Raw genomic sequence first — 25,699 nt, 5'->3', positions numbered from 1 at the left:
ACTGGGGTAGACCGGGTCTCATTTAGCCGGGACTGATCTTGCACACACACTGTTGCCTCAACCTCCAGAGTGCAGGAATTTTAGGCATGATTCATGCCTGGCTCTGAAGTGTCTTTTATAAATTGTATCAATCTAATTTCTTTTCCCCCCCTTTTCCTTCCGACCAGCTGTCCCTGATTAGCTGCCCTCTCCTCTCCCCGCGACCCCAAACCTCTCCAGGGGGTGAGGGGAGAGCTCCCCTCTACCGCCCTTCTACTGGGGGAAAGTTACTGCCCTCATCATGGGGTAGTCACGGAGTTGGTGCCCTTCTGTTAGCGTTGGAGGCCTTCTCCAGCCGCCCAGTGCCCTGCTCTGCGTGGAGAGGCTCCCTGAAGCCGGAGCCCCGCTTGGGATTTCTCTGCAGCTTTAGCAATCTTGCTCTTCCCCTTCTACCCAGCGGACACTGGTTCTGGGGCCACACGGGAGCCCCGGGTCGCCATGCTCCCTATCGTTCCCCCTATCCGTGCAGGGCTGGAGGGTGTGTGCGCGGTCGGGAGGCGCCCGCTCCACCGGAGCACGGTGGGCTGGGCGGATTGCAGCCCGCAGTTGGGTCCTGAGCTGGGGAGTCGCTGGCTGGGGGAGCGGGATCCGAGTTCGCGCCACGGCCCCGCGGGGCGGGGAGAGGGGACCCCTCGGGCCGCCGGGCTGCAGCGGAGAGCACCGCGCAGCCGGCGGCGGGTGGAGCCGAGGAACCCGCGCGCCCGGCGGCGGCGGCGGCGGCGGCGGCGGCGGAGCAGCAGCCCGGGCCGCCCGGCTCGCCCTAGCGCGGGGCGGAGGGAGCCGAGGCCTGGGCCAGCCTGCGCGGAGAGCGAGCGGCCTGAGGCCCGGCCCAGGCTCACCGCCAGGGAGCGCTGCGGGCTCCCGCTCGCCCGCCCCCCGGTAGGCGGGGCCGCCCTCTCCCCGCAGCCGCCGCCGCCGCCGCAGCCGCCGCCTGGGCCGCCCCGTGTCCCCCGGTGGAGCCGCCGCTGCCGCCGCCGCCGCCGCCGCCGCCGCCGCTGCGAGCTCGATGCGGACGGAGCCTGGGCCGGGCCATGGGGATCCTCAGCATCACGGACCAGGTCAGCCCTCCTGCCTGCCCTTCCCCACGTCCTCCTTCCAGGGCCCGGCGCCGCCGCCACGCGAGCCCGGGGATGTGCGGCCTAGGCTGGGCCCCGAGCCCGGGGTTCCCCCGCGGCTCCCGCCGCGCCCCACGCCGTGCTCCCCTCGGCGGAGCGGGTGTCCTTGGGGGCCCGGCGACCGCTGGAGGCCCCGCAGGAATCCGCTGCAGCCGGGACCCCTGTCGCGGAGCCCCTCCAGCGACGCCCCCCTCCAACCTGTGTGCTCCCCCACCTCCCGGTTCCGCTCTGGCTCGGGCCCGCTCCCTGAAAGCTGGTTCTCCCTGCAGCCGCCCCTGGTCCAGGCCATCTTTAGCCGAGATGTGGAGGAAGTGCGTTCCCTCCTCTCGCAGAAGGAGAACATCAATGTGCTGGTGAGTTGGGAGCAGGGAGGAGGGCGAGCCGGAATCCGGGCTCCGGTGTTCGGGACCCCTCCCCACAAGCCGGGGCGGCTCCGTTTCTCCTCTGCCCTGATGAAACTGCAGCGCTTTCTGCTCAGAAATGAGAGCCTGCTCCGCGTTTAAGGCCGGTCAGGCATGGAGCCGGCCAACGGGTTCTGGGGACACCCAGAAAAACGATGTTCTCTGCTCAGCCATCGGGGTCTGCAGCGCCCCCACCCCTCCGGGAAGAAGGAGTCGGTTTCTCGGTCGGTGGCCCTGACTCCACCCTCCCAGGATGCTGGCTTTTGAATCCCCGTACTGGGATTTAAGTCCCTGCAGAACCTGGAGGAAGGGATTGTAGGGGGAGGGCTTGGAGTTCTCATACTTGAACCGGCAGCGTCCAGGATAATTCCTCTCCGCAGCTGCTTCTCTTTCTGCCTTTCCAGGACCAAGAGAGGCGAACCCCATTGCATGCTGCTGCCTACGTAGGCGATGTCCCCATCCTCCAGTTGCTACTGATGTCAGGTGAAAGTGGGGAGCTGGAAGGTGTGGCACCCAGGGAGGGGAGAAGTCTCTTCATACCCGCGGATTGATCGCTGGTGCTTGGTCCGGGAATGGCTTTCTATCCGTTCAGGTTCCCCACTGCGATTACTGTTCCCCCACCCCAACCCCCTCCAAATCCCAACAAAATAGGAAATTGTATCCACACAGGTGCTAATGTTAATGCTAAGGACACACTGTGGCTGACCCCTCTTCATCGTGCCGCTGCTTCCCGAAACGAGGTATGGACCCCACCTCAATTCACCTTTCCAAAAAGGATGGGTGGGTGTGAAGGGTTAGAGAAACTCAGCTCTCTGCCCAGCGGACCATCCTGCCCCACATAGGGAGGAAACCGGACTTTGGCCCCTCCTTCCTGCCCCTAGAACTGGCTGGTAAGGGGGGCTGAGTGCCGCCAGCTGATGTGACGTCAGGGAGAGCTTAGCACTGGGCTGGCAGACTGCAGGGGCCCTGCTGCCAGGCCTGAGTGAGTCATCCCTCCCTGGGGGGCCACCTTCAGTCTGGTCCCCTCTGGGCACCGAGATGTCTCTCCTGGTGATGGGGTGCGGAATGGTGATTTGTTGTATCCTTGCCCCTCAAGCAACTGTCTAAGGGGCCAAACTCATTTGTGGAGTCCAGTGCTATGTTACCACCAACCTTGAGGAGAGGGAGCAGACCTTTTCTTGGATCCTTCATCACTTCCTTGGCTCCAGCTCCTAGGCTGGGCGGGGAGCTTGAGGCCAAGTAGAATGATGTGTGTATGTTTAAGAGGGGCATTTCAGCCTGGATTTTGAAGAGGACCCAGCATGTATGTTTATTGGGGTAATAGATGTGATTTCGGTGCCTATGGAAGGAAGGGATAAGGGCAGGGTGTTTTGACCATTAATGTAACAGGAGCATTTGTTTTTCCTGGAAGTAGGCTTGGGCTGTATGGGTTTACCTAGGGTGGATATACACGGGAGTGAAGATTTTTCAAGAGCTAGGTTGGAGGGTGATAGATGCTAGGTGTCTTGAGGAAGAGAGCTCAGTTTCCCTCAGCAGAGATGTTTGAGCTCTCATGGGATCAGGCTTGAAGAGATGGACTGTGCTGGGGAGATGGACCATGATTCACCATGCCGACCCCTCCTGCTGCCTCTCGTTTTACTTCCTGTTCTCTTGTCTTGTCCCTTGCTCCTCCACAGAAGGTGCTGGGGCTGCTGCTGGCACACTCAGCTGATGTGAATGCCCGGGACAAGCTGTGGCAGACACCACTGCACGTGGCTGCTGCCAACCGGGCCACCAAGTGCGCCGAGGCTCTGGCACCCCTGTTGAGCAGCCTCAATGTGGCAGACAGGAGCGGACGCAGTGCCCTGCACCATGCAGTACACAGTGGGCATCTTGAGGTGAGGGCCGGTCCAGTCTAGGCACAATCTCCCCTTCCCTTCCCACTGAGCTTTGCATGCGTCCAGGCTTCCTGGGGCAGGAGAGGCTCAGACGGTTAAACATGTGGGTTCCAGCACCCAATGAATGATTGTATTAGATTGAGGATTTTGTGAGGTTTGTTTTGTCTGTTTTTTGTTTTGTTTTGTTTTGTTTTGTTTTTGGCTTTTTCAAGATAAGGTTTCTCTGTGTAGTTTTGGAGCATGTCCTGGATCTCGCTCTGTAGACCAGACTGGCCTCGAACTCACAGAGATCTGCCTGGCTCTGCCTCCTCAGTGCTGGGATTAAAGGTTTTGTCTGTTTCTGAGACAGGGTCTCACTATGTATGCTTGGCTGGCCTGGAACTTGCTGTGTAGATTAGACCAGGCTTGAACTTGGAACTCACCTACGTCTACCTGCCTCTGTCTTCTGAGTGCCCAGCTTACACGGAGTTTTTATTGAACCACTCACTGTTACACACATCTAGTAAGGGCTGTGTCACTGAGCTGCACTGTCAATGCATAGATTGAAATCCTTTTGCTTTCTAGTGTTGTCGATGGGAGGCAAGTGTCGAAGTGCTCAACAGTATCTACACCCACTTTTTACCTTTTTTTTTTTTTTTTTTTTTTTGAGACAGCCTTGAACTTATAATAGTCTTCCTGCCCAAGTACTAGTTATTGTAGCTATGTGCCACAAAACTTACCCTAAAATTTGACTTGGACTTCAGGAGGACCTTTTGAGATTCTATATTCTTTTTTTTTTTTTTTTTTTTTTTTTTTGGTTTAGTTTGGTTTGGGTTTTCGAGACAGGGTTTCTCTGTGTAGCCCTGGCTATTCTGGAACTCACTCTGTAGACCAGGCTGGCCTCCAACTCAGAGTTCCTCCTGCCCCTCTGCCTTCCGAGTGCTGGGATTAAAGGTGTGCACCACCACCACCACCACTGCCTGGCAGAATTTTTTTTCTTTTGGTTTTTCGAGACAGGGTTTCTCTGTGTAGTTTTGCACCTTTTCTGGAACTCCCTTTGGAGACCAGGCTGGCCTCGAACTCACAAAGATCCGCCTGCCTCTGCCTCTCGAGTGCTGGGACTAAAAGTGTGCGCCCACCACCGCCCAGCTCAGAAATGTTTTTATAGCTGTATCTTTTTTTATGAAGAGGAAGTCCATGTGGTTGGACACGTTCCCAGAGACTCTAAGAGTCTGAGAGCCAGCAGAGCACCTGAAGAGATCCTTCATTTCCTTTATCCACTGGTGTCTTTTGGTGTCTGATCCCATTGTTCCTGCTGTTCCTCCAGAGTGTTCTGCTCAAGAACAGAGGCACTAGCCGCTGCCCCCAGCACTGCAAATGTGAATGGAAAAGATACCAGGCTGCCTCCTCCTCTTGAGGAGGTCAGCAGCCTCTGCCCTTGGGTAGGTTGAGGACATGAACCCGACTCTTTGTCTTCTGTATCCTCCTGTAGACGGTGAACCTGCTCCTCAACAAGGGAGCCAGCCTGAACGTCTGTGATAAAAAGGAGCGGCAGCCACTGCACTGGGCAGCATTTCTAGGTGAGAGACGCTGTAGGAAAAGAAGGGATTTGACAGGATCCCAGGGCAGGGATAGGGAGTGGCGCTATTTGGAGGGAAGAGGAGGAGCCTGGGGCCTTTGGGTTCACCCTAGGCCTGCTTTTTTTTGCCCTCCTTTTTTTCTTAGGGCATTTGGAGGTCCTGAAACTGCTGGTGGCACGTGGGGCAGACCTCGGCTGCAAAGACCGGAAGGGCTATGGGCTGCTGCACACGGCTGCGGCCAGCGGCCAGATTGAAGTGGTGAAGTACTTGCTCCGGATGGGGGCTGAGGTCAGAGCACTAAATGCTGTGTCTCGGGGCTCAGGACAGGGAGTCGGAGGTCAGGATCTGTCACAGAGATGGGGAATGCTGGGGCTGTTGGTGTGGTTTTTGAAGGCTGGAAGGGTGTAGGAAAGGGTCTGAATAAGGCTTATATAACAGTGGCGTTATTCTTTGGATGAGAAACCAGAAGGGGCTGACACAGTAGGATTTCTAGGACTCAGGCTAATCGGTTGCCTCCAACTCTGTATAAACTGATAATCCATCCCTCACCCCTGGAAATCCAGATTGATGAGCCCAACGCCTTTGGAAACACAGCTTTGCACATCGCTTGCTACCTGGGCCAGGACGCTGTGGCCATTGAATTGGTGAACGCAGGAGCCAACGTCAACCAGCCAAATGACAAGGGCTTCACACCACTGCACGTGGCGGCTGTCTCCACCAATGGCGCGCTCTGCCTGGAGCTGTTGGTCAATAACGGGGCTGATGTCAACTACCAGGTACCTAGAGGACGAGGTCACAGGAGTAGCAAATAGCTCTGGGGCTCCAGCCACATCCAGGTAGTTCTCTCAGGGGAATCTGGGAGAATTACCCACTGGTCTTCTGGGGTGATTAGGTCTTATCAGGGACTTGAGAGTGTGGTTGGGTAACCATGTAACATCTCCATCCTGGTTGATGTGTTCTTGAAAGAGAGAACAGGGCAGTCTCTCTGCTTTACATTTAATAAAGACCACTATGTTTCCACAGAGTAAAGAAGGAAAAAGCCCTCTGCACATGGCGGCCATTCATGGCCGTTTCACACGTTCCCAGATCCTCATTCAGAATGGTATGGACTCAGACTTTGTGTTCTCTTCCTCCAGGGGACTCACTCTTAGAATCCCTCTCCTTCTTCCCACCCATCTTCCACTCAGATATTTGGGACTGTACTTTTTTCCAGTCTAAGGCTTAAAAAAAAAAAAAAAGCAATGCACGAAGAATGCTTAGTTCAGTCCAACCTATAATAAATAGCACTCGAGTGATCCCTGAGTGGGATGAGTGGACCAAAGCCTGAGGCGTGCCTGGGTTGTGTGTGTCTCCTTGTCTCAGGTAGCGAGATTGATTGTGCTGACAAGTTTGGGAACACACCACTACATGTAGCGGCTCGCTACGGACACGAGCTGCTCATCAGCACTCTCATGACCAATGGCGCGGATACCGCCCGGTGAGTCAGGGCCCTGGAACCACTTCTGGGCCACCTCAGGTCTGTGTAGTACTGTCCACATCAAACGCAGACGTCTGAAGATGCTTGTCACAGGGCAGTTTGGGAACTCTCTTACCCTGACTCCTAGGGCGGTGATGGTGGGCCACAGAAGGGAACTCTGAGTGGTTCTTGCTTGGCTCCAGCGCTGAGTCCCTCAACCTCTTCGCAGGCGCGGTATCCACGACATGTTCCCCCTGCACTTAGCTGTTCTCTTTGGATTCTCAGACTGCTGCCGGAAGCTTCTTTCCTCAGGTATGTGCTGCTGACCGGCCGGGTGATGGGAAGGAGGGTGCGCAGGGCTCCTGGATGCGATCTGTGCTGGTGTGCTCCTGCAGGCCAGCTGTACAGCATCGTGTCTTCACTCAGCAATGAGCATGTGCTTTCCGCTGGGTTTGACATCAACACACCCGACAGCCTTGGCCGCACCTGTCTCCATGCTGCTGCTTCTGGAGGGTGCGTCCTCTTTCTCCAGGCCTTGGGAGCTGGGCAGGGTGTGGGTCCTCACTGTCTGCCTGGCTCTTTCCCTTAACAGTGAGAGTAGTCACGATAGAGAGCCTTGGGGTCCTCCCTCGGCCTCTCCCTGGGTTGGTGGCCGTGCTTCAAGCCTCTCACTCTTAGGCCTGGTCTTCCTTTTAGGAATGTTGAATGTCTTAATTTGCTGCTGAGCAGTGGAGCTGACCTGAGGAGGAGAGACAAATTTGGAAGGCAAGTGACGTGCGGGGTGCACAGAGCTAGGGTCTGCTTAGAGAGAAAGTGGAGGACAGAGGAGGCGAGCTTGAGCGAGGAGAGTGTTACCATGTACCCTTTTCCTGCACATCTGGTGGTGTTTATATCCACCCCGAGTCTTTCAATCTCTGTTGTAACATGCTCTCCAGGACCCCACTGCACTATGCAGCTGCCAACGGTAGCTACCAGTGCGCAGTGACCCTGGTGACCGCCGGGGCGGGCGTCAATGAGGCTGACTGCAAAGGCTGTTCTCCTCTGCACTACGCTGCTGCCTCTGACACCTACCGGAGGTAAGGCTCCTTCCTGGGTTCTTCTCAGCCCCTTTCGCATCCCCGATCTCTCCTAACCTTTTTCCCTCTGTTACGCCAGAGCGGAACCCCACACTGCTTCCAGCCATGATGCTGAAGAGGATGAGCTACTGAAGGAGTCCCGTAGGAAGGAGGCCTTCTTGTGAGTATTGTGAGAGATACGGGATGTGCCTGCCCCACGGTGCCACCCTGGCCCTTTTATCCTCCCACCCACTTGGAATCTCCACTGCTGTGGCCACCACTGCCTGGTCAGCCAGCAGCATGGGCGTGTAGAGAAAGTCAAATACGAGATCTAGCTCCTCTCCTCAAGGAGCAGGGGCTTCTTAAAAAGCCAGGAAAACTACCTACAGGAGACTGCTTAACTGAACGTTCCCCCTTCACGGTCCAGGTGGTGTTCTCGGTACTGAGGTGATAGAGATTGACCCTGGGATGAGCTTTGTTTATTCCAGGCAGGCGTATGCCACTGAACTACCTCCTAGCTAGTACTAAAGGATAAAAGATGAATTAAGTTGGATGTGATGGTGTACCGCTTCTTGTAGCACTCAGGAGGCAGTTTGAGGCCAGTCAGGTCTGTGTGGTGAGTTACAGCTCAGCCAGGACTATACAGTCAGACCTTCTCTCTCAAAAACAAAACAAAACATGAATTTACTCCAGGGCTTTCTTTGGTGGAGGGCAGATTTCACCGCTAGAGTACAATGTTAAAACGTTGCCTAACATCAAAACAACCCAACAACCAAAAATGTCTTCAGGAATTTTTGCCTGGAGGGCAAAATTGTCCTTAATTGAAAACCACTGACATAAATGAATGGGAGGAATTGTATTTCAATAAACATTTAAAAATCTGAAACAGGGCTAGAGAGATGGCTCAGTGGTTAAGAGCACTGGCTGCTCTTCCAAAGGTCCTGAGTTCAATTCCCAGCAACCATATGGTGGCTCACAACCATCTACAATGAGATCTGGCGCCCTCTTCTGGCCTGCAGGCAGAACACTGTATACACAATAAATGAATAAATATTAAAAACAAAACAAAACAAAACCTGAAACAGCCAGGTCTGGTGATTTAATTCCACCACTTAGAAGGCAGAAGCAGAAGGATTATGTCTGAGTACCAGGACAGCACGGACTACATAGTGAGTCCCTGTCTCAAAAACAAAAAATTCTGAAACAACAGCTGGGTATGGTTTCTGGTGGCACAGGTCTATAATTCCAAGCCCTTGGGAAGTGAGGAGGGTCAAGGATAACCTTGCTCCATAGAGTTTTAGGCCAGCCTGAGCTACATGAAACCCTTTTCAAAAAAAAAAAAAAAAAAAAGGCAGCTAGTGATGTTGACTCATGCCTGTAGTCTCTAGCACTTGGGAATCTGAAGCAGGAGGATTGTTGTGAGCTCCAGTATACCTCATGCTTTGTGAGATTCTATCACAAAAAGCAAAAAAATCCCACCTAAAAATAAAAGTTAAAAACGCCTGCCAGGAGCAGCACCCAAGAGCTGGGACGGGAGGATGTAGAGAGTTCTGTGCCTGCCTGGACTACATAGCAAGGTCCCATCTCGACAACAAGGTGAATGTTTTCCTTTTAAAAACCCATCAACAGGCTTTCCAGGTAGCTCAGTGGGTAGGGAGAGGCAGGGAGAGAGACACTGGGCCTGGCTTAAGCATTTGAAACCTCAAAGTCCACCCCCAGTGACACACTTCCTCCAGGAAGGCCACACGGGACGCTTGCTTCTGAGCTTGATGGCTTGAGTTTGATCCCTGGGACCCATGTGGTGGGAAAAGAGACAGACTGCTGAAAGTTGTCCTTGACTTCCGTGACACACACACACAATTTAAAAAACAACCCTGAAATCATCTGTTGAGAAAATAGGTAAAAGAACCATCATACTTACTAAAGTAAAAGGTTGGAAATGGGAGACAGAGTATGAGATATGTGGAAATTCTCATCCTCATGACTTTTCTGTAAGTCTTAGACTTCAGAAATTTATTTTAAAAAGAGCTGGTCATTGTGGCACACACCTTTGATTCTAGTATTTGGGAGGCAGAGGCAGATAGATCTCTTGAGTTTGAGAACAGCCTGGTCTACATAGTGAGTACCAGAGCTACACAGAGAGAGACCTCAGGAAACAAAATAAAACAAAAAACCCAAAAATGTACATTGAAGAGATTCAGCTATGTGACTTTTGAAAGGTACCTTATCCCCCGCTTAAATTTTCTCAACTCACGTAGTAGGGATAGAAATATATCTAGCTCTGAGAATAATTATGTTAAATGGATATACGGGAGCTGCTTATCACGCAGTATTTGATACATAGTAAATGCTAGATGTCATTACTATTACAACTGTGAAGGGCACAGGGGGGTAGGGAGAACAAACGGGGAGGCTGAGGAGGGAGGGCCTGAGAGAGAGCAGAGCAGCGCGGTCTGAGTTTGCAATGAACGGACTTCTTCAGCCATCTGGGGAGGAGCAGGACACTAGTCAAGGCTCGGTGTGCTTGGAGGCGGGAATAAGATACTCACCTACCGGAAGGCCGGAAGGCTGTGAGTCAAGCATATGCCCATGTTTTCTGGAAGAGGATCCAGAGGATAAAGACGGTGTTGGAGCTGGAGGCCCAGGTGTAGCCAGAACTAGGGTTGAAGAATGGTTGGGCAGGATTTAGAGTCTACATAGAACAGAACGTGTCCCGCAGGGCTCCCTTGGTGCATCCCCTGCCCCTGTCCCCTGCCCCTCCCAGGGCGGCACCTTTGCTGGGCTGGGCCTATCCCTGCCTGACAGTCTATCCCCGGCTCCCCAGCTGTCTGGAGTTCTTATTGGATAATGGTGCAGACCCCTCCCTGCGGGACAGGCAGGGCTACACAGCCGTGCACTATGCAGCCGCCTATGGTAACAGACAGAACCTCGAACTGGTATGTATGGGCACCTGGCCTGGGGCAGGGGGCGGGAACAGGGCTGTAGTCTGGCTTCAGCTTTGTGACAGTTGAATTGGGAGATGAGGGGATTTCTGTGAGTGTGGCAGGGGCCACGTCTTGGAAGTCCTAGAACCTCAGCATGTGCTTTCCTGTTGATTGCAGCTCTTAGAAATGTCCTTTAACTGCCTGGAGGATGTGGAGAGCACTGTTCCAGTCAGCCCTTTGCACTTAGCTGTGAGTCCCACGTCTTTTCCTTTTGTCTTGTTTTGGCCTGACCATTCACAGCATGCCAGCACTGGGACCCTGTCCTTATATCTGCTTCCTTGTAAAAGAATATAAGTTTTATTTAGTATGATTGTATGTATGTGTGCTGATGGTGTGTGTGTATGGACATGTGTGTACCGTGATGTGCGTGAAGATCTAGGACCACTCCGTGGAGCTGGCTCTCCTTCCACCTGTATTTGGGCTTCAGGGATGGAGCTCAGGACCTCAGGCTTGTGCAGGATGTCCACTGAGCCGTCCTGCCAGCCCTGAGTCTGCATTCTCACTGGCAGGCGGGTTGTCTAGAAAGAGCCCACCGAGCCTGTGGACTTGGGGCTTCCTCTTGAGTCCCAGCAGCCGAGTAGGCAGAGGAGTGTCCTTAGCTGTGTCTGTTGGTTGCCCGCAGGCCTACAATGGTCACTGTGAAGCCCTGAAGACACTGGCTGAGACGCTGGTGAATCTGGACGTCAGGGACCACAAGGGCCGGACGGCGCTCTTCCTGGCCACTGAGCGAGGCTCTACGGAGTGTGTGGAGGTGCTTACAGCCCATGGTGCCTCTGCCCTCATCAAGGAGCGTAAACGCAAGTGGACACCCCTACATGCTGCTGGTTAGTGGCCCCCTTCAAGCTACTGCCAGATCCCCTTGAACAGTCGGGCTGGGAGTGGGCTAGGGCCAAGGAGGAGGAAACTTCAAGTCTTGATTCGCAGCTTCCTGCCTGAAGCTTTCTCCCTGCCCTGGGCCTTCACAGAACTCCAGTCCTTGAACCCAGATTCGCCCTCTTCTTCCCTCCTGACATGTCCTGACGGGGGCTCCCTTGTCTTTCAGCCGCCTCTGGCCACACTGATTCCCTGCACTTGCTGATTGACAGTGGGGAGCGAGCTGACATCACAGACGTCATGGACGCCTATGGACAGTGAGTGTAGGCCAGACCCCCACCCTTTCTCCGCCTCTGGGTCCTCTCCAAACAGAAGTGACGGTCCTCATCTTTCTCCTGCCTGCTCTGCAGAACCCCACTGATGCTGGCCATTATGAATGGTCATGTGGACTGTGTACATCTGCTGCTAGAGAAAGGATCCACGGCCGATGCTGCTGACCTTCGAGGCCGCACCGCCCTCCACCGTGGGGTGAGTGAGCTGCTGGGCGTAAGGTTGCTCACGGGCAGGCCTTGGGGCGGGAGCAAAGGACCCACCAGCAGCAGGGCATCCGAGTGTCAGTAAGTGGGATAGGATCCTGCTTCTGAGCCTTACTGGGCCTGTGTTTGTGCTGAGATGAGTCCTTCCCGTCCCTTCCTGGGGACCTTGATTTCTCATCACACTCAGCCCTTTGCTCGTGGCACCCAAGCTCTGCTCACCACCGTACCTGTTGCCATCCTATCAGGGTTCGTTCGTTTCTTCTTTAATAGACAGGACCTCACTATAGAGTCCTGGCAGGCTCTGAGCTCACTGTGTAGGCCAAGCTGGCCTTGAACTCAGAGAGAGCCGCCTGCCTCTGGTTTCCAAGTGCTGGGATTAAAGGTGTGCACCACCATGCTTAGCAGATCTTTTTATTTTGAGGGTTCTCGCTGTATCACCCAGGCTGGTCCTCCACTCTTGGGTTCAAGTGATCCTCCAGCCTCAGCTTCCTGAGTAGCCGAGACTACAGGTGTGCCTGGCTTTCAGAACCAAGGGTTCTTTGATCCCTCAGCCTCTCCCTCTCTAGTTGGTCTTTTCTTCTGAGAGCTTCAGGATGGACTCTGGCCATTCTGCCTGTCAGGAAAGTAGCTGCTGATCCCAACACTAGAATTACTGTAGAGCTAAGGATGGATTCCTGGAAGCAGTCCGTGCTCCTGGGCCGGCCCCCAGCAACCAGCCACTGGAAAAAGAGTGGCGTCTCACCCCTTTCTCCTCTGTGTGCCCTGCAGGCAGTGACTGGCTGTGAGGACTGCCTGGCTGCCCTGCTGGACCACGATGCATTTGTGCTGTGCCGAGACTTTAAGGGCCGCACGCCTATCCATCTGGCCTCGGCCTGTGGCCACACTGCAGTGCTGCGGACCCTGCTGCAGGCCGCTCTTTCCACAGACCCCCTGGATGCCGGTGTGGATTACAGCGGATACTCGCCCATGCACTGGGCCTGCTACACTGGTACTGGGGGCTTTTGGCAGGCGCAGGGTTGTGTGTCATCGGAGGAAGGGGTCCAGAAGGAGATTGGAGAGCAGAGACGGGCCAGGACAGATGGAGGACTTTGCAGTTTTTCACCCTCACCATGCTTTCTCCCTCCTGCCAGGACATGAAGATTGTCTGGAGTTGTTACTTGAACACAGCCCATTCTCTTACTTGGAGGGAAACCCCTTCACTCCTTTGCACTGTGCAGTGTGAGTACCTTCTGCACCGGCCTCCGGGCGGGGGGGGGGGGGGGGAGGGAGGGGGGGAAGGGGGGGACCCTGGCTGAGGGCGGCCGTCCCTCCAGTTTGCTGCTGCTGACGACCGCTCCTCCCCCACTCCAGAATTAATAACCAGGACAGCACCACAGAGATGCTGCTGGGAGCTCTGGGTGCCAAGATTGTGAACAGCCGAGACGCCAAAGGACGGTGAGGGACAAAAGTCCTCGGCTTTGGTCTCTGCCCCGTAGAAGAGTGTCCTGTTTCACTCTCCTCTGCTGCCCTCCCCAGGACCCCCCTTCACGCCGCTGCCTTCGCGGACAATGTCTCTGGGCTCCGGATGCTGTTGCAGCATCAAGCTGAAGTGAACGCCACTGACCACACTGGCCGCACCGCACTCATGACGGCAGCCGAGAATGGGCAGACGGCTGCTGTGGGTGTGTAGTGGCTGCCATGGCAGGGAGCCCCTGGCTGTTAACGGGGTGGGCCAGCCCATCCCGCAGGGCGTCTTGGGGGCCTGGGATTCAAAATGCAGGAGGATGTCTTTGAGTGTCCCACCTTCTGTGACTGGGATACAGAGTCCATGTAGACAGGAGGATGAGTGGGATGGCTGCTGCCCTGGAGGAAGACATCAGTCTGTCCTGTTTCCTTTGTAGAATTTCTGCTGTATCGAGGGAAGGCAGACCTGACTGTGCTGGACGAGAACAAGAACACTGCCCTGCACTTGGCTTGTAGCAAGGTACCGCCTAGAGTCGGCTGGGTAAGGGGTGGCTCTTGGTTGCAGGATAGACTACAGCTCCTACCCTATTGCCTGTTAGTGTTCTACTCCACAAGTGTCTACTTTCTCTTCCTCTTCCTCAGGGCCATGAGAAATGTGCCCTCATGATCCTGGCAGAAACCCAAGACCTTGGCCTTATCAATGCTACCAACAGTGCGCTGCAGATGTGAGTACCTGGGGAAGGAGCTCCAGGCTGGGGGAGGCAGGTGGGTGGAGAAAGCCACCTGTATTCCAGGGGCTCTCCGGAGCTCACAGTATTTGTTCAGTATCCTTGGCACCCACCTTGAGGTGGCAAGGCAGCCTGGCGTCCTACTTAGTGTCCTTCTGTTTTCTCTCTTCTAAGGCCACTCCACATTGCTGCCCGGAATGGTCTAGCTTCTGTGGTGCAGGCCCTGCTGAGTCGTGGGGCCACAGTGCTGGCTGTGGATGAAGAAGGTGGGTGGGGTCCAGAGCCCCCCGCCTCTCCTGGGTTTGGGGTCAGGGACATTCTTCAGGAGGTGACTTCTTAACCTTGCTATAAATGAGATTTTCTTCCCAGGGGACCTTTTGAGAGCAGAGACCCAATACCAGTATTCTAAGTCTCCCAGGGGAGTCTGATGGAACTAGGTGGATCCGGCAGGGTCAGGAAGACCTCTCAGGATTTGCCATGTGCTCCCCTGGGCCCATGCCACCTGGATTTCTGACTACAGTGGGTGCTTGCCCCCTTTGGTACCCCTCACAGCCCAGAGAGCTCAGGACCTGGGAGGAGTAGGGCCTAGGATACGGGACCCTGAGCCCCCGTTCTCCCCTTTGGCCCACAGGTCACACCCCAGCACTGGCCTGCGCTCCCAACAAAGACGTGGCAGACTGCCTGGCCTTGATCCTTTCCACCATGAAGCCTTTCCCGCCCAAGGACGCCGTCAGCCCTTTCAGCTTCAGCCTGCTCAAGAACTGCGGCATCGCAGCCGCCAAGACGGTGGGTGGCTGTGGCGCCCTGCCTCACGGGACCTCCTGTCCCTACAGCCAGGAGCGGCATGGCGCCATTGGGTTAGATGGCTGCTACTCTGAGTAGCCCCTCCAGTGTCCCTCTCCCTGCCGGTGGCTTGATACCTTACTCTATTTATTTAGAAGAAAAACCTAAACATTTAGGGCACTTTAAAGGAGAACACGACTGGGTCTGGGCAGGGGGCACTGGGGAGCTGCTGCTGCTGCTGCTGCTCACCCCTTTGCCACACCATCCTGGCCTGGCAGAGGCCTGGGACCCACAGGGAGCACCCCAGGCTCTTGGTACCCCCAGGGCAACCCCTTCTGCCAAGTGTCCCAAAATGATTTCTAAATGCCTGGCTCCCTCCTTGACTCCATCTCTCAGTTCCCCCGTTTGCTGCCAGCTCCCCAACTCTTCCTCTGACTCTCCTCTCTGTCCCGCCTCCCCTCGCCCTGCTGCCAGGCAGACCCCCCCTTCCATACCCATCACTGCCTCCCCGCTTGGCCCTCCATCCCTGCAGCAGTGAGAAGCCTTAATTTCTGGTACTGTGTGAGCACTCTGGGGGTGTCCCCCTCCCTCTTCAGGGGCAGCTAGAGGACGAGGGGGGAGGGTATTCAGCACTGGGGCCTAGAGCTTCCCCCCATATCCTATCATCCCTGAAATTCAAATGCAGACACTTGAAGCAGCAACTACTGAACCTGGCCCTTACCCCGCTCCCCTGGCTCCTCATGTGCAAACCAAGGGCTGCTCCTGCCCCCACAGCCTGCTCCTGCCCCCACAGCCTGCTCCTGCCCCCACAGCCTGCTCCTGCCCCCACAGCCTGCTCCTGCCCCCACAGCCTCCAGCCTGGCCCCCAACCACGCACTTTAACCTTGCTTCTTTCTTTTAACTTGTCGGGAGGGGAGCCCTGTGGCCGTTCCCTCCTCGGCCCTCTTCTCCCTGAACTCTGAGGCTTGTCATGAATTTTTAAGTAAGCATTTTATTCTTTAGGGGAAGAAACAAATTAATATCCTGCCCATTTCAAAACTACAGCCCTAGTATGTCCTCTGTGTTTCAGGCATGTGTTTGCATGTGAGTGGAGGTAGGGACCATGTTCTTCCTCCTATGTCCCCCAACCCCAGAGTTTCTTCATGTCCCCTGTCTGTCTCCACCTTCTGTCATGTCTGAGAGTACCCACTGCCCTAGTCACTCCTGATATGAAGCCAAAGATGGTGGGAAGGGCAGGAGCAGTACAGGGACCGCTTGTTAGGGAACCAGGCCTTCCCCCAGCGAGGCGGGGAGCACTGGTCAAGGGAGCAGCCGATGGACACTGAGGCTCAGTCCCTGCCTTCCCAGCATGGGGAGAGATAGGGTTGAGTAGGCGCTGCACTGATAAGATTCCTGGAATGTACCTGAGAAGCCAAACTGGGCTGGAATGAGAGGGGCAGTGTTCTCTTTAAATGTAGCATTGCATCTGGCCTGGTCCCTTCAGATGCCCTGTCCATCCATCTCCTTGGTGAGCCTCTGCACAGTTGGACCCAATCCCGTAACCCAGTGTCCCTTCCTCACACGCAATACCTCAGCCAGGGGCCAAGACACAGAACTTGAACAGAGGTCCTGCCCCCGCCCACAGCGCATCCTTGCCCAGTTTGGCTGCCATCAGTATTGCCCCTGAGAACTGAGAACTGGCCGGGCTTCGTTTACACAGTACAGGGGTCTCCCGGGGTCCCCCCCACCCCCCCAAGCTTGCTCTACTCACTCTTACCAGTTTTCAGTTGTGTCCCTGGAATGTCTTGCCACCCTTGCCGAGGGTGAGCTGAGCGGAGAGAGGCTGTCCCAGGGAGCCCTTCCTCTCCACAGACACCCTGCACCATACCTCACGCTGGTTCCCAGAAGCCTGGGGTGTTTGACTTTCCTTTCTGTGGTCCCTGTTTATCTGTGTCTTGCTGCCCTGCCCTCAGATCCTAAACCATTTCAAGGCTTCCACGTGACCATTATTGGTGAGAAGGATTGTGCAGCTTTTAGTTTTTAGTTTTGTTTTCAAAGCCAAAGGGCCTTGCAATGCCCCTCTTGCCCACACCCTCCATGCCCTCCCCTTCCCTATACGACAATCAATGTGACCTCTCTTAAGGGCTGCCGCCCCCGCCCCCGCCCCCGCCCCCGCCCCCACCCCGCTGGTTCTGCATCGCTTGTCCCTAACTTCAATTCTCTCTCCTAGAATCTCCCCATCTCACCCTCTCATCTTGGTGCTGGGAATTAGGTGGTGGGGGCATGGGGAGCAGGGAAGTGGTTCCCCGGGGATGACTTGGGGTATCAGTCGTGTTCTCCTTTATTAATGCTTGACCATATCAGAAGGAATCTGACTGAGCGTTTGTCAGGCGCCCCATCGTTTGCTTTGCTAGATGAGATTTCTGGTGGCTGTCTGTCCCCTGCTCTCCTGGGCACATGTCAGCAGTGCTGGGGATGTGACAGGGGGCCTCTGTCCCTCCTCATGTGGCTGTGAGGAGGCCTGGAGGGCGGGCAGCCTCCTCTCCTTATGCCAAAGGAAATCCCGCACCCCACCCTGGGCTCCCCAGCCCTAGTGTTTTGAAGCATTTTGACCATTCTCATGGCCACTGCATATTTATTTTAATGTTAAGATTTTTTTAAACCTCTTAAGCGGGTGTGGAGAAGTAAAACAGGCAGAATGCCCCCCAATCTCAAGGGGGTCGAGTGGGGGAGGAACATCTCCTTCCCTCCCCTGTTCCTCTCCCCTCCCCTCTCCCCACCGCAGCTCTAAAGCACTTGCTTCAAGTCATAAGCACTTTTGTGAAAAGGCCTATTTTAAGTGAGGACCCTGGGAACAGCCCTGGGTCCCAGCAAAGGAGACAGCGAGGGCTACATAGGAGACAGGGGACAGACGAGAGTCAGGCGACATGAGAAGAGCCAGTTTTTAGTTTCTGATTTTAGGGGGATGTTTCTGATTGGGCGTGGCTTTTGTAGGGTTGTGTACCATCCTTCAGAAAAACAAATGGCACAACTGTGGGTCCCAGGATGGACCGACAGACCCAGGTCACTGCCACTGTCCAGCTGAGACTCTGAGACTGGTGGGCCACCTCCCCTACCCGTGGCCCCTGAGCCATAGGACTGCTGAAAACCACTGAATGTACAGCCCAGGTTGGGGTGGGGAGTAGCCCCTGGGGGAGGGAGCTTCTCCTTTTGTTTGGTGCTGTGGGGGGTGGGAGATAGGAGACAGAGGGACTGCCACCCCATGTAGACATGTTCCTTGGGGTGGAGGGGCTGAGGAGGGCCGCCTCCCTCTCTAACCCCAGCCATGGCCCCTCTTCCTTCCTCACCCTATCCGTTTTGACTGTAAGTCCAGCTCACCTTTGCCTTCAATATGTAACCAAAGGAAAACTCAATACTGTTTCCACCGCTGTCTGCCCACCCAAGCACCTTCCTCCTCCCTGGATCAGAGGGGAGAAGAGGCTGGGGGTGGGGATGGTGGGGCCTGAGTGAATGGTTCTACAACTGTACCCCCAAAACCCTCTCTATGGTCTTGGAAGGGGTCCCGAGAGGTGGGGTGGGCCCAGGCTGGCAGGCTGGGAGTACGCACACTGTGTGTCTTATGCACATGAGCGTTTCTCTGTTGAAATGACTCCAGTTACTATGCTCCAGCGGGGAGGCCCCTTCCTCCTTCCCACCCAGCCGTTTTTCACCCTCTCCCACCCCCAGTGCTCATTCCCTGCCCCCCCCCCCCCACCGCAAAGGAAAATAGCCTTACAGACCCTAGCCCGGAAGCCCTGCTCCTGGGGCAAGCCAGTATGGCCATCCCTCCTGCCAAGTCTGAACCCTACCTTCTGGGGGGGGGCAGGGAGCAAAGTAGCCTCCCCCCTTGTGTGGCTCCAACCCCTGGGCCTTCACCCAGCTTGGGCAGGACAGAGTGAGGAGTCTTCAAGGACCAAGCCCAGTGGTCGGGGAAGAGGGAGGTAGAGAAAGAAGGGTCTGACTTGGGGACTCCTCCTCCCAACCCAACCCCTGTAGAGAAGCGACCAAATTCCCAGAGATGGGAGGGAGTTGGGGTGGGGAGGGTCTGCTCTTTGAATTACTTGAAGGTACTGACTCCGAGGCTGCTGTTGCCCACTTAGGTGTGAGGGGACACTGTCACTGCATTTGGGAGGGCAGAGGATGGCGGTGGCGAGTGGATCCGCCCTTGGCCCTCGCTCACTCCTGTTAGGCCCTCCCCTGGGCCCTCCCGTCCCCCTCACTCTGGGTACCCTCCAGTTGCACTAAAGTAGCTGTGTGCCAGTCGACCCGTGCCAGGGTGGGGCCTCTGCTTCCAGTCCTTCCTGCCGCCTCTGCTCCCATCCTGGACAATCTGTTCACTCGTATTCCTGGATAGCTCAGCTTTGTGTGTGCGTGTGCGTGCGCGTGTGCGTGTGTGTGTTTCAGGGGTGGGTGGGTTTGGCTAGAGTGGGTCTGGCAGGGATTTGGGAAGGGCTAGGAGAAAGACAGAGGATAGTATCTCCTACCCCCTTCCCCAACTCCAAGCCACAGAAGCCCGGGAGGGAGGGTGCCTGCTCTCGCTGCTGTGTGTCTTGCAGATGTGCCAAAATGGGGTGGGTGGGAGGGGAGGGTGCCTGGCAGAGCAGCCCCAGGGTGGCTCTCTCAAAGCAATACAGTTCCCCTGCTGGGGAACAGCAGGACAGGGGAGAGGGTTGGGTGGGGACCTGGGGTTCCCCATGTACAGCTGTGTATATTCAGGGGTGTTCTCTGTCTGGTACCCACTGTGGGCATCTATGTGTGTGTGAACCTCCCTTTCCCCATGCCCTGCATGACCTGTGATGCTGCAGACACCACCATCCTGTGTGCAGGTGTGTTGGGGAGCACGGAGGGGCATGTTCCATGTCCTGCTGCACCCTCCACCCTGTGACCCATGTACTCGGTTGTAGGAAGTAAAGAGAACTGAGCACAATTCACTGGATTCTAGTTGAATCTTTCTCTAAGCAATTTCCCATCCCTGCCCTTCTCCCTGTCCTGGATCCACCTGTGGTGCTAGTGTCGGGGTCGGGGTGTGCAACGCTGGTGGGCAGCAATAAAGCCCAGATACCTGCAGCCCCAGGGTGCTGAGGGCAGCAGAGATGAATGGAGACCTTGGTGCATTTGCCCTGCCCTTCCCCTCCTACTTGGGCTAAAGCACAATGCTATCCCTGAAGACTGATGCGCCCCACACCCTCCAGGCCCCCACTCCTGTCCTCCCCGACCTGCTTTGAGCCCTCCTACCACACCCTGGTTTTCTATGCTGTTTTGGTGCAAGTTCAACTGTCGTAGTCATGGCTTTGGGGTGGGTTCTGTTTATTAAAATCCTGTTGCTCCTACTGGCCCTGTGTCCCGCCTCCGTTCCTGTGGTTGGGGGGAAGGAAGGGCAACCTGGATCCTGTGCCACTGGCCCCATCAGCCATCAGGAACCATGGGCAGTAGCTGTTCCTCCAGCAGGGCGATAGTAAACATGAGGCTCCCGCCCAGCAGCAGCCCCAGCCCCTGCAGGAGCACGTGGAGCACAGGCCGGGCCTCGGGAGGACGGAGCAGGGCTGGTAGCTGGAAGGGAAGAGACCGTCAGGACTCTGCCCTTACCCAGGACCTACTTGTTTGTTGCCTTCCAAGACAAGAGCTCACTGTCTACGCCCTTCTAGCCTGCAACACTGTGTAGACCAAGCTGACCTCGAACTTGCTGCCTCCTGAGTGAGGGGATTAAAGGTGTGTGCCGCCAAGCCTGCCCATCCTAGGCCTCCCCACCTTTGGATGTTTTTTTCTGGTGGGGCCATGAGCCAATACTCTCCAGACCTGGAGGTGGATGGGTGGCACTGCCCTTTCCTCCACACCCACCTGCCCACACTGTCCTTGAATTGTCTGTTCTATCCCACACCTCACCATATCCACAAGCGCCACATAGAGGAAGACCCCAGCCGTGACTCCAAACACCCAGGGAGTGAGGGGGATGGGGCCCAGGCTGAGCCCCACCCCGAGGGCTGCACCCCCCAGTCCCAGGGCTCCAGACACGAGGCTCAGCAGGAGCAGCCTCCGGAAGGACAGCCCTTCCTGAAGCAGCATTGCGAAGTCACCTGTTGGGGGAACATAGGACAGGACATGAGTCGGAGCTGCCCCTCACGCTTGTCCACCAACCTCCGAGTTCTACTCTGTGGGTCTCCTTTCTGGAGCCCAGCTACCCACTTGAGTCGTTCCTACCCAGTTCGTGGGGCAGCTCATGGCAGAAGACTGCGAGGGTGGTGCTGAGGCCGCTGGAGAAGCCGGCGGAGAAGGCCGCACCTGACAGCAGCAGAATCAAAGGGTGCTCTTGAGAAAGTCAGGAGTTGCTCTCCCAGCTCCCTCTGGCTCTCTCCCACCTTCCCAGTCACCCTCTTGTCCCTGCTGGTTCAGAGCCCTGCCTCCCACCTCGGCTCCCGTGGCTCCCGTGGCCTCAAACCTAATGCGAGCCCATCAGTGAGGTTGTGCAGGCCATCTCCCAGGAGGACCATCCATGCGATACTGCTACCACCCTGGTGTGCATGACTGTGGCCTCGGTGCCCAGAAGGGACTGGAGCTGGTGGGGACTGGCTGTTCTCCCTCTGGCCCTGAACTTCTGGCTCTGCGGTAAGAAGGACCAGGACAAATGCTGGTAACGGCAAGCGGGAGCTACAGGCTGGCAGTGTGCTCATTGTCTCTTCTAGTCACCTGAAGCTGCCTGTAGGGGTCGAAGGACCATCCCACTGCCATCCTCTGGGTCAGGGTTTGGTTCTCCAGGATCCCTTTTGTTCCTGCAGCATCTCTGAAATGGGAGGGCATCCCTCCTGGTGGAGGAGGCAGCAGGGCCAGGGCTAAGGGGAGAGCGGGCCAGCGGCTGGGAAAGTGAACACCTGGAGAATGTTTTCTGACCCACACCCTTTGCCAGGTCAGCATCTCCCTCTGTTTAATGTTGATATGAACTGCAGAAAAGCAGCCATTTGGCCAGAAGTCCTGGGTCTATGCCAAGAGGCCCATACCCACTCCGTAGTGGACAAGTCCTGTGCAATTGGCCAAGCCGCCGAGGTCCAGAAGCACACGCTGCCCCTCACCTCCTGGCTTGGCTAGGACTCTGGGTTTGGCGGTAGAAGGAAAGCAAGGGAGTCACTCACTGGCCCGAGTCCTCTGTGCTGCACAAGTCCCAGCGTGTTCTCCAGCACGAAGAGCAGGAAGAGGCCACCAAGCACTGACAGCCCTGGACCCAGGTCCTCCTCTGGTTGCTCACCAGGTCCTGTGTGCCGCCCTCCTCGTGCCTGTCAGAAAGTAGATCAGGGCAGACCCTGGAAGCCCCTGTACCCAACAGCATCCCCTTCTCCCAGGGAAGGGGTAGCAAGCTTTTACTCATACGTCCCAATAGAAGGCAGTTATGGCTGAAGCCAGGGGTGAGGGGTTAGGATGTGGGAGCTGAAAGAAAGGGCCACCACGGGTCCTATGGCGAGGAACTCGTGGATCCATGGAGGCTAGCTGCCAGGGGGTCAGGGTATGAGGATGGAGTTTCGCATACATGTGGCAGCAGGTGTAGCAAGGCGTCCCCACAAAGAGTGCCCACGGCCAGGGCCCCCAGGAAGCCCAGCACAGGCTGCAACAGACGAGGTCCCAGGAGCTTCAGCAGGAGCAGGGAGAGGGGAGCAGGGAGGCTGATCAGCAGGACCGCCAGGGCACTATGAAACAGGGCTGGGAAGGAAGAATGGGGGCTAGTGTCAGGCCAGGGCTGGCCCAGAGGCGCGATGTGGGCAGAGATACACTAAAGGGACCCCAGGGGGCCCCCTTCCTTAGCAAGGGACCCACTCCCTCACTGACCAGACAGTACGTCTCCTGGAGGTGCTGGAGCTGGGGTTTTGATGCAAACCCGGCTGTCGATCTGGTAAAGCAAGGCTGGGCAGAGCAGAGCAAACTGACGAGGGGTCAGGGGAGCCACAGGGTTCAGGCCGAAATTGACCAGCAGCTGGGAACCGTTCAGACACTGGGGTTGAGGAGAGGACCGTGTATTAGGGAGTCATAGTGAACTACAGCCCAGATCTTGACATGTGTTCTTCAATATAGAGTCCCAGTTCTCTCTCGGGACCCCCTTGGCTCACACTGGCACATGCTTTAGAGACGGGGGTTAAGGGAACTTAATGTATGTTAATCACTGGTGAGTATTCAATCCAATGTAAGTATTCAACATAAATTTCTCAATTTTCTTTCTTTTTTATTGTTTTTTTGTTTTGTTTTGTTTTTGTTTTGTTGTTTTTCGAGACAGGGTTTCTCTGTGTAGCTTTGCGCCTTTCCTGGAACTCACTCTGTAGCCCAGGCTGGCCTCAAAATCACAGAGATCCGCCTGGCTCTGCCTCCCGAGTGCTGGGACTAAAGGCGTGCGCCACCACCACCCTGCCGGAGTGCTGCTTTTGATGGGGCATTCCGACTGATGAGAGTCTGGCAGCTTTGTCTGCCTTCTTGTGTATGTGGAACAAGGAAAGAACTGTTTTTCTAGATAGACACAGCCGTCGTCTCCACGACACCTCTCCACATAACCATCCTACCCTGATACTCCTCCGGAGTGTGTGCTTGCTAAGTGTGGCCCTTGAATTTGGTCAGCTTGCACTAAAGTCAAAGGAGATTCCTTCACTATTAGAACAACATGTCCTAATACTGAGTAACCATTCAATTACCAACTCTTCAAATACTTCAGGCCACTTGGTCCCATGGCTCCTGGTCCCTCTCTAGCGACCATCAGACTTACATCTTCATTCAGATGGTCAGCCAACGAATGGTCCAGCAGCAGAAGCCTGTGGAAGAGGTCTAGGCCCGAGGGCCCTGGCTCACTGGGCAGGTCAGGGGTCTTGGATTCCTCCAGGTCACCCCAGCCTGAAGGACCCAGAGGCATTCCTGCCCAGACATCCACACTCAGCTCTGGTTCCTGCAGCCTAGGTTAGATGGATTAAAAGTCAGACTCAAGTTCCCAGGCACCCGCCCTGGGAGCTTTTATGCAGGAGGGACAGCCACAGGAAAGTCTCAGAGCTGCCACCGTAGGAGAGCCTGGAATGGGTCGCTGTGGGTCTGGGGAGAAGCCAGGAGGGCTCCACACTGGGCACCAGGTCAGCCTGGAGACAATGTGCGTCAGGAGCAGGGACTTTAAGGCCCTAAGGGTCTGGAGGGGAGAATTAAAAGGCAGTAGAGGTGAGACCTTTAAGGATGCTGAGCAGCTGGAGGGTAGAGGAGTTGTAATTCTGGGGATTCATTTCAGGGAGCTAGCGTAGCACTAGACAGCTAGAGCGTAGGCACTGAGTGGAGCTGGGAGATGCGACTTCGGGGCTTGGGAGAGAGATTAATACCTGTGTGTGAAGTTGTCGCCACTTGGGGCTGCAGCCCGCCCAGTAGGGGGCTCATGGTGTCCTAGGCGAAGCCCCTGAACTCGACCCAGCCCTAGGCTGTGGAGAAGCCGAGCCAGACCCCCTGCAGTCAGTGTCCCGTTCTCTCCATACAAGCCAAACAGCTGGGCCAGGTAGTGGTTCTGTTCCTGTTCAGCTGGGCCCAGGCTGGGGACTGAGCCTCCCGCCCAGCCCAAGACCACCCCCAGGCACAGGCCAGCCAACAGATGGTGCACTGGGGGCCCCATCACTGGGGTATGGGTTCGAGGCTCTGGTTCTGAATCCTATTTCCCTTGGAACATCCTGAGGATTGTGTCCTAGAACAAGGAGGAGGGTGTCAGGGTCAGGTCAGGGTTTCTGCTCTTCAGCTCAGGGCTGGGGGAGAATGGTCATAGGCACTTGATGGGGCTTCATCTGGAGAGTAGCCTCTGCAGGTCCCTCTGTCCCTCCCCCTGCCTTCTGCAGCAGCCTCCTGACCCAGAGTTTTCCCTACATCTGGTCCAGAGTCAGCTGACATCTCGGGTCCCCCAGACCCACCTCTCACTTTGCCCCTCCCTCCCTATTCCTCTGCAATATGCAGGGCCTCACCCCTACTGGCAATGTGAGAGCTGTCACCGCAGGTCCCTGGGAGGCCTCACTGTGGACCTTACGAGATTCCTGAGTCAGGAGTTCAGCCTTCAGGTGCAAGGGAAGCCACGTTTCATACAGGGCTGAAATGGATAGGTTCCCCCTTCCCAGCTGCTTTGGGGCGGAGTCAGGGGTGGGGCAAGTGTGGGAGGGTTCATACAGGAGTTAATGGTTCACTGGTCCCGGGGATGGGGGGGTCAAAAGTCAGTCTCTACTGGGCCCTGACTGGGGAGGGGCCACCCTCTGCCCTGAGGAAGCCACATGGTTAAGAACACGAGTTCTCAGTTTTTTCCTCTTAAATATTTTATAACCCGTTCAGTACCACCCGAGCCTTCTGAATATACCCCTCCCCACGTACCTTACATCTGGTACCGAGCTTCGTTTGTTTTCAACCCCATCCCCACATTCCCTGGAAAGTTGAACCAAGGTGTCCCTAAACTGGGGGGCAGGCGAAGAGGCAGATAAGTAGCAATCCCAGATGCATTCCGGGAAGAAGCTGTTCTTAACAATTCCCCACCCTGGGAAGCCTAAGAGAGGGCAATTCCCCACTCCAGCAGGCATTAACTGTCAGCACTCACGACTCTATGATCTAAGAACAAGAAAGGGGAAGCCCTGCGGAGGAAAAGAAGCCAGAACAGGGCTCCCCTCTGACATCTGACCTGGCTTAAGATCAGGGGATCAAAGTCTGATCAGCGTGATTGGTCCAGGGGGTTGGGGTTGGCATTACCTGACAGCAGGCCTGGAGACAGAGAGGACACCCAGAGGAAGGGGCACCCAGCCTTCTTGTGGCAGGCAAGGCTGGACAAGGGTCACCTGCAGGGAGCGGGGGAGGGGAGGGACACTACCTTAAAGGGGCAGGCTTGCTTTGCCCTAGGCCTCCTTGACGGGGCACAGGTGTGCCCT

The 25,699-nt window shown here is 55.9% G+C and overlaps 2 protein-coding genes across 5 annotated transcripts; one reads left to right on the top strand and one right to left on the bottom strand.

Annotated features, from left to right (window-relative positions):
* The first annotated feature begins 1,003 nt into the window (after nt 1–1,003).
* On the top strand, nt 1,004–15,592 carry Ankrd52 (ankyrin repeat domain 52). Its single transcript, XM_059245558.1, has 28 exons — nt 1,004–1,097; nt 1,424–1,507; nt 1,960–2,038; nt 2,225–2,295; nt 3,232–3,432; nt 4,904–4,991; nt 5,137–5,279; nt 5,555–5,767; nt 6,015–6,093; nt 6,354–6,468; nt 6,677–6,759; nt 6,843–6,960; nt 7,144–7,212; nt 7,383–7,523; nt 7,603–7,683; nt 10,327–10,438; nt 10,604–10,675; nt 11,109–11,310; nt 11,529–11,616; nt 11,710–11,827; nt 12,604–12,823; nt 12,966–13,053; nt 13,186–13,269; nt 13,351–13,496; nt 13,716–13,798; nt 13,921–14,003; nt 14,181–14,272; nt 14,638–15,592. Exons 1-28 carry the CDS (start codon nt 1,071–1,073, stop codon nt 14,886–14,888), a joined length of 3,231 nt encoding a protein of 1,076 aa, XP_059101541.1. The 5' UTR covers nt 1,004–1,070; the 3' UTR covers nt 14,889–15,592.
* A 4,505-nt stretch (nt 15,593–20,097) lies between these two features.
* Slc39a5 (solute carrier family 39 member 5) lies at nt 20,098–25,625 on the bottom strand. Of its 4 annotated transcripts, none has more exons than XM_059245268.1 (12): nt 25,155–25,625; nt 24,758–24,844; nt 24,134–24,486; nt 23,542–23,725; nt 22,620–22,782; nt 22,324–22,493; nt 21,932–22,072; nt 21,492–21,585; nt 21,244–21,405; nt 21,006–21,086; nt 20,691–20,881; nt 20,098–20,357 (listed from the first exon to the last, which is right to left on the bottom strand). In XM_059245268.1, exons 3-12 carry the CDS (start codon nt 24,415–24,417, stop codon nt 20,214–20,216), a joined length of 1,614 nt encoding a protein of 537 aa, XP_059101251.1. In that variant the 5' UTR covers nt 24,418–24,486; nt 24,758–24,844; nt 25,155–25,625; the 3' UTR covers nt 20,098–20,213. The 4 variants fall into 4 exon arrangements, with proteins under 4 accessions (XP_059101251.1, XP_059101249.1, XP_059101250.1 ...); XM_059245266.1 differs by lacking the exon at nt 20,098–20,357 and having other exon boundaries at nt 20,388–20,881; nt 24,758–24,879; nt 25,155–25,234; nt 25,524–25,625; XM_059245267.1 differs by lacking the exon at nt 20,098–20,357 and having other exon boundaries at nt 20,388–20,881; nt 25,155–25,234; nt 25,524–25,625.
* Nucleotides 25,626–25,699: the final 74 nt, after the last annotated feature.

The sequence above is a fragment of the Peromyscus eremicus genome, chromosome 18 (genome assembly GCF_949786415.1).
Source record: "Peromyscus eremicus chromosome 18, PerEre_H2_v1, whole genome shotgun sequence".
In the NCBI taxonomy this organism is placed as follows: domain Eukaryota; kingdom Metazoa; phylum Chordata; class Mammalia; order Rodentia; family Cricetidae; genus Peromyscus; species Peromyscus eremicus.
The sequence above is the reverse complement of the archived record's forward strand: the minus strand, read 5'-3'. Positions and strand labels throughout refer to the sequence as shown.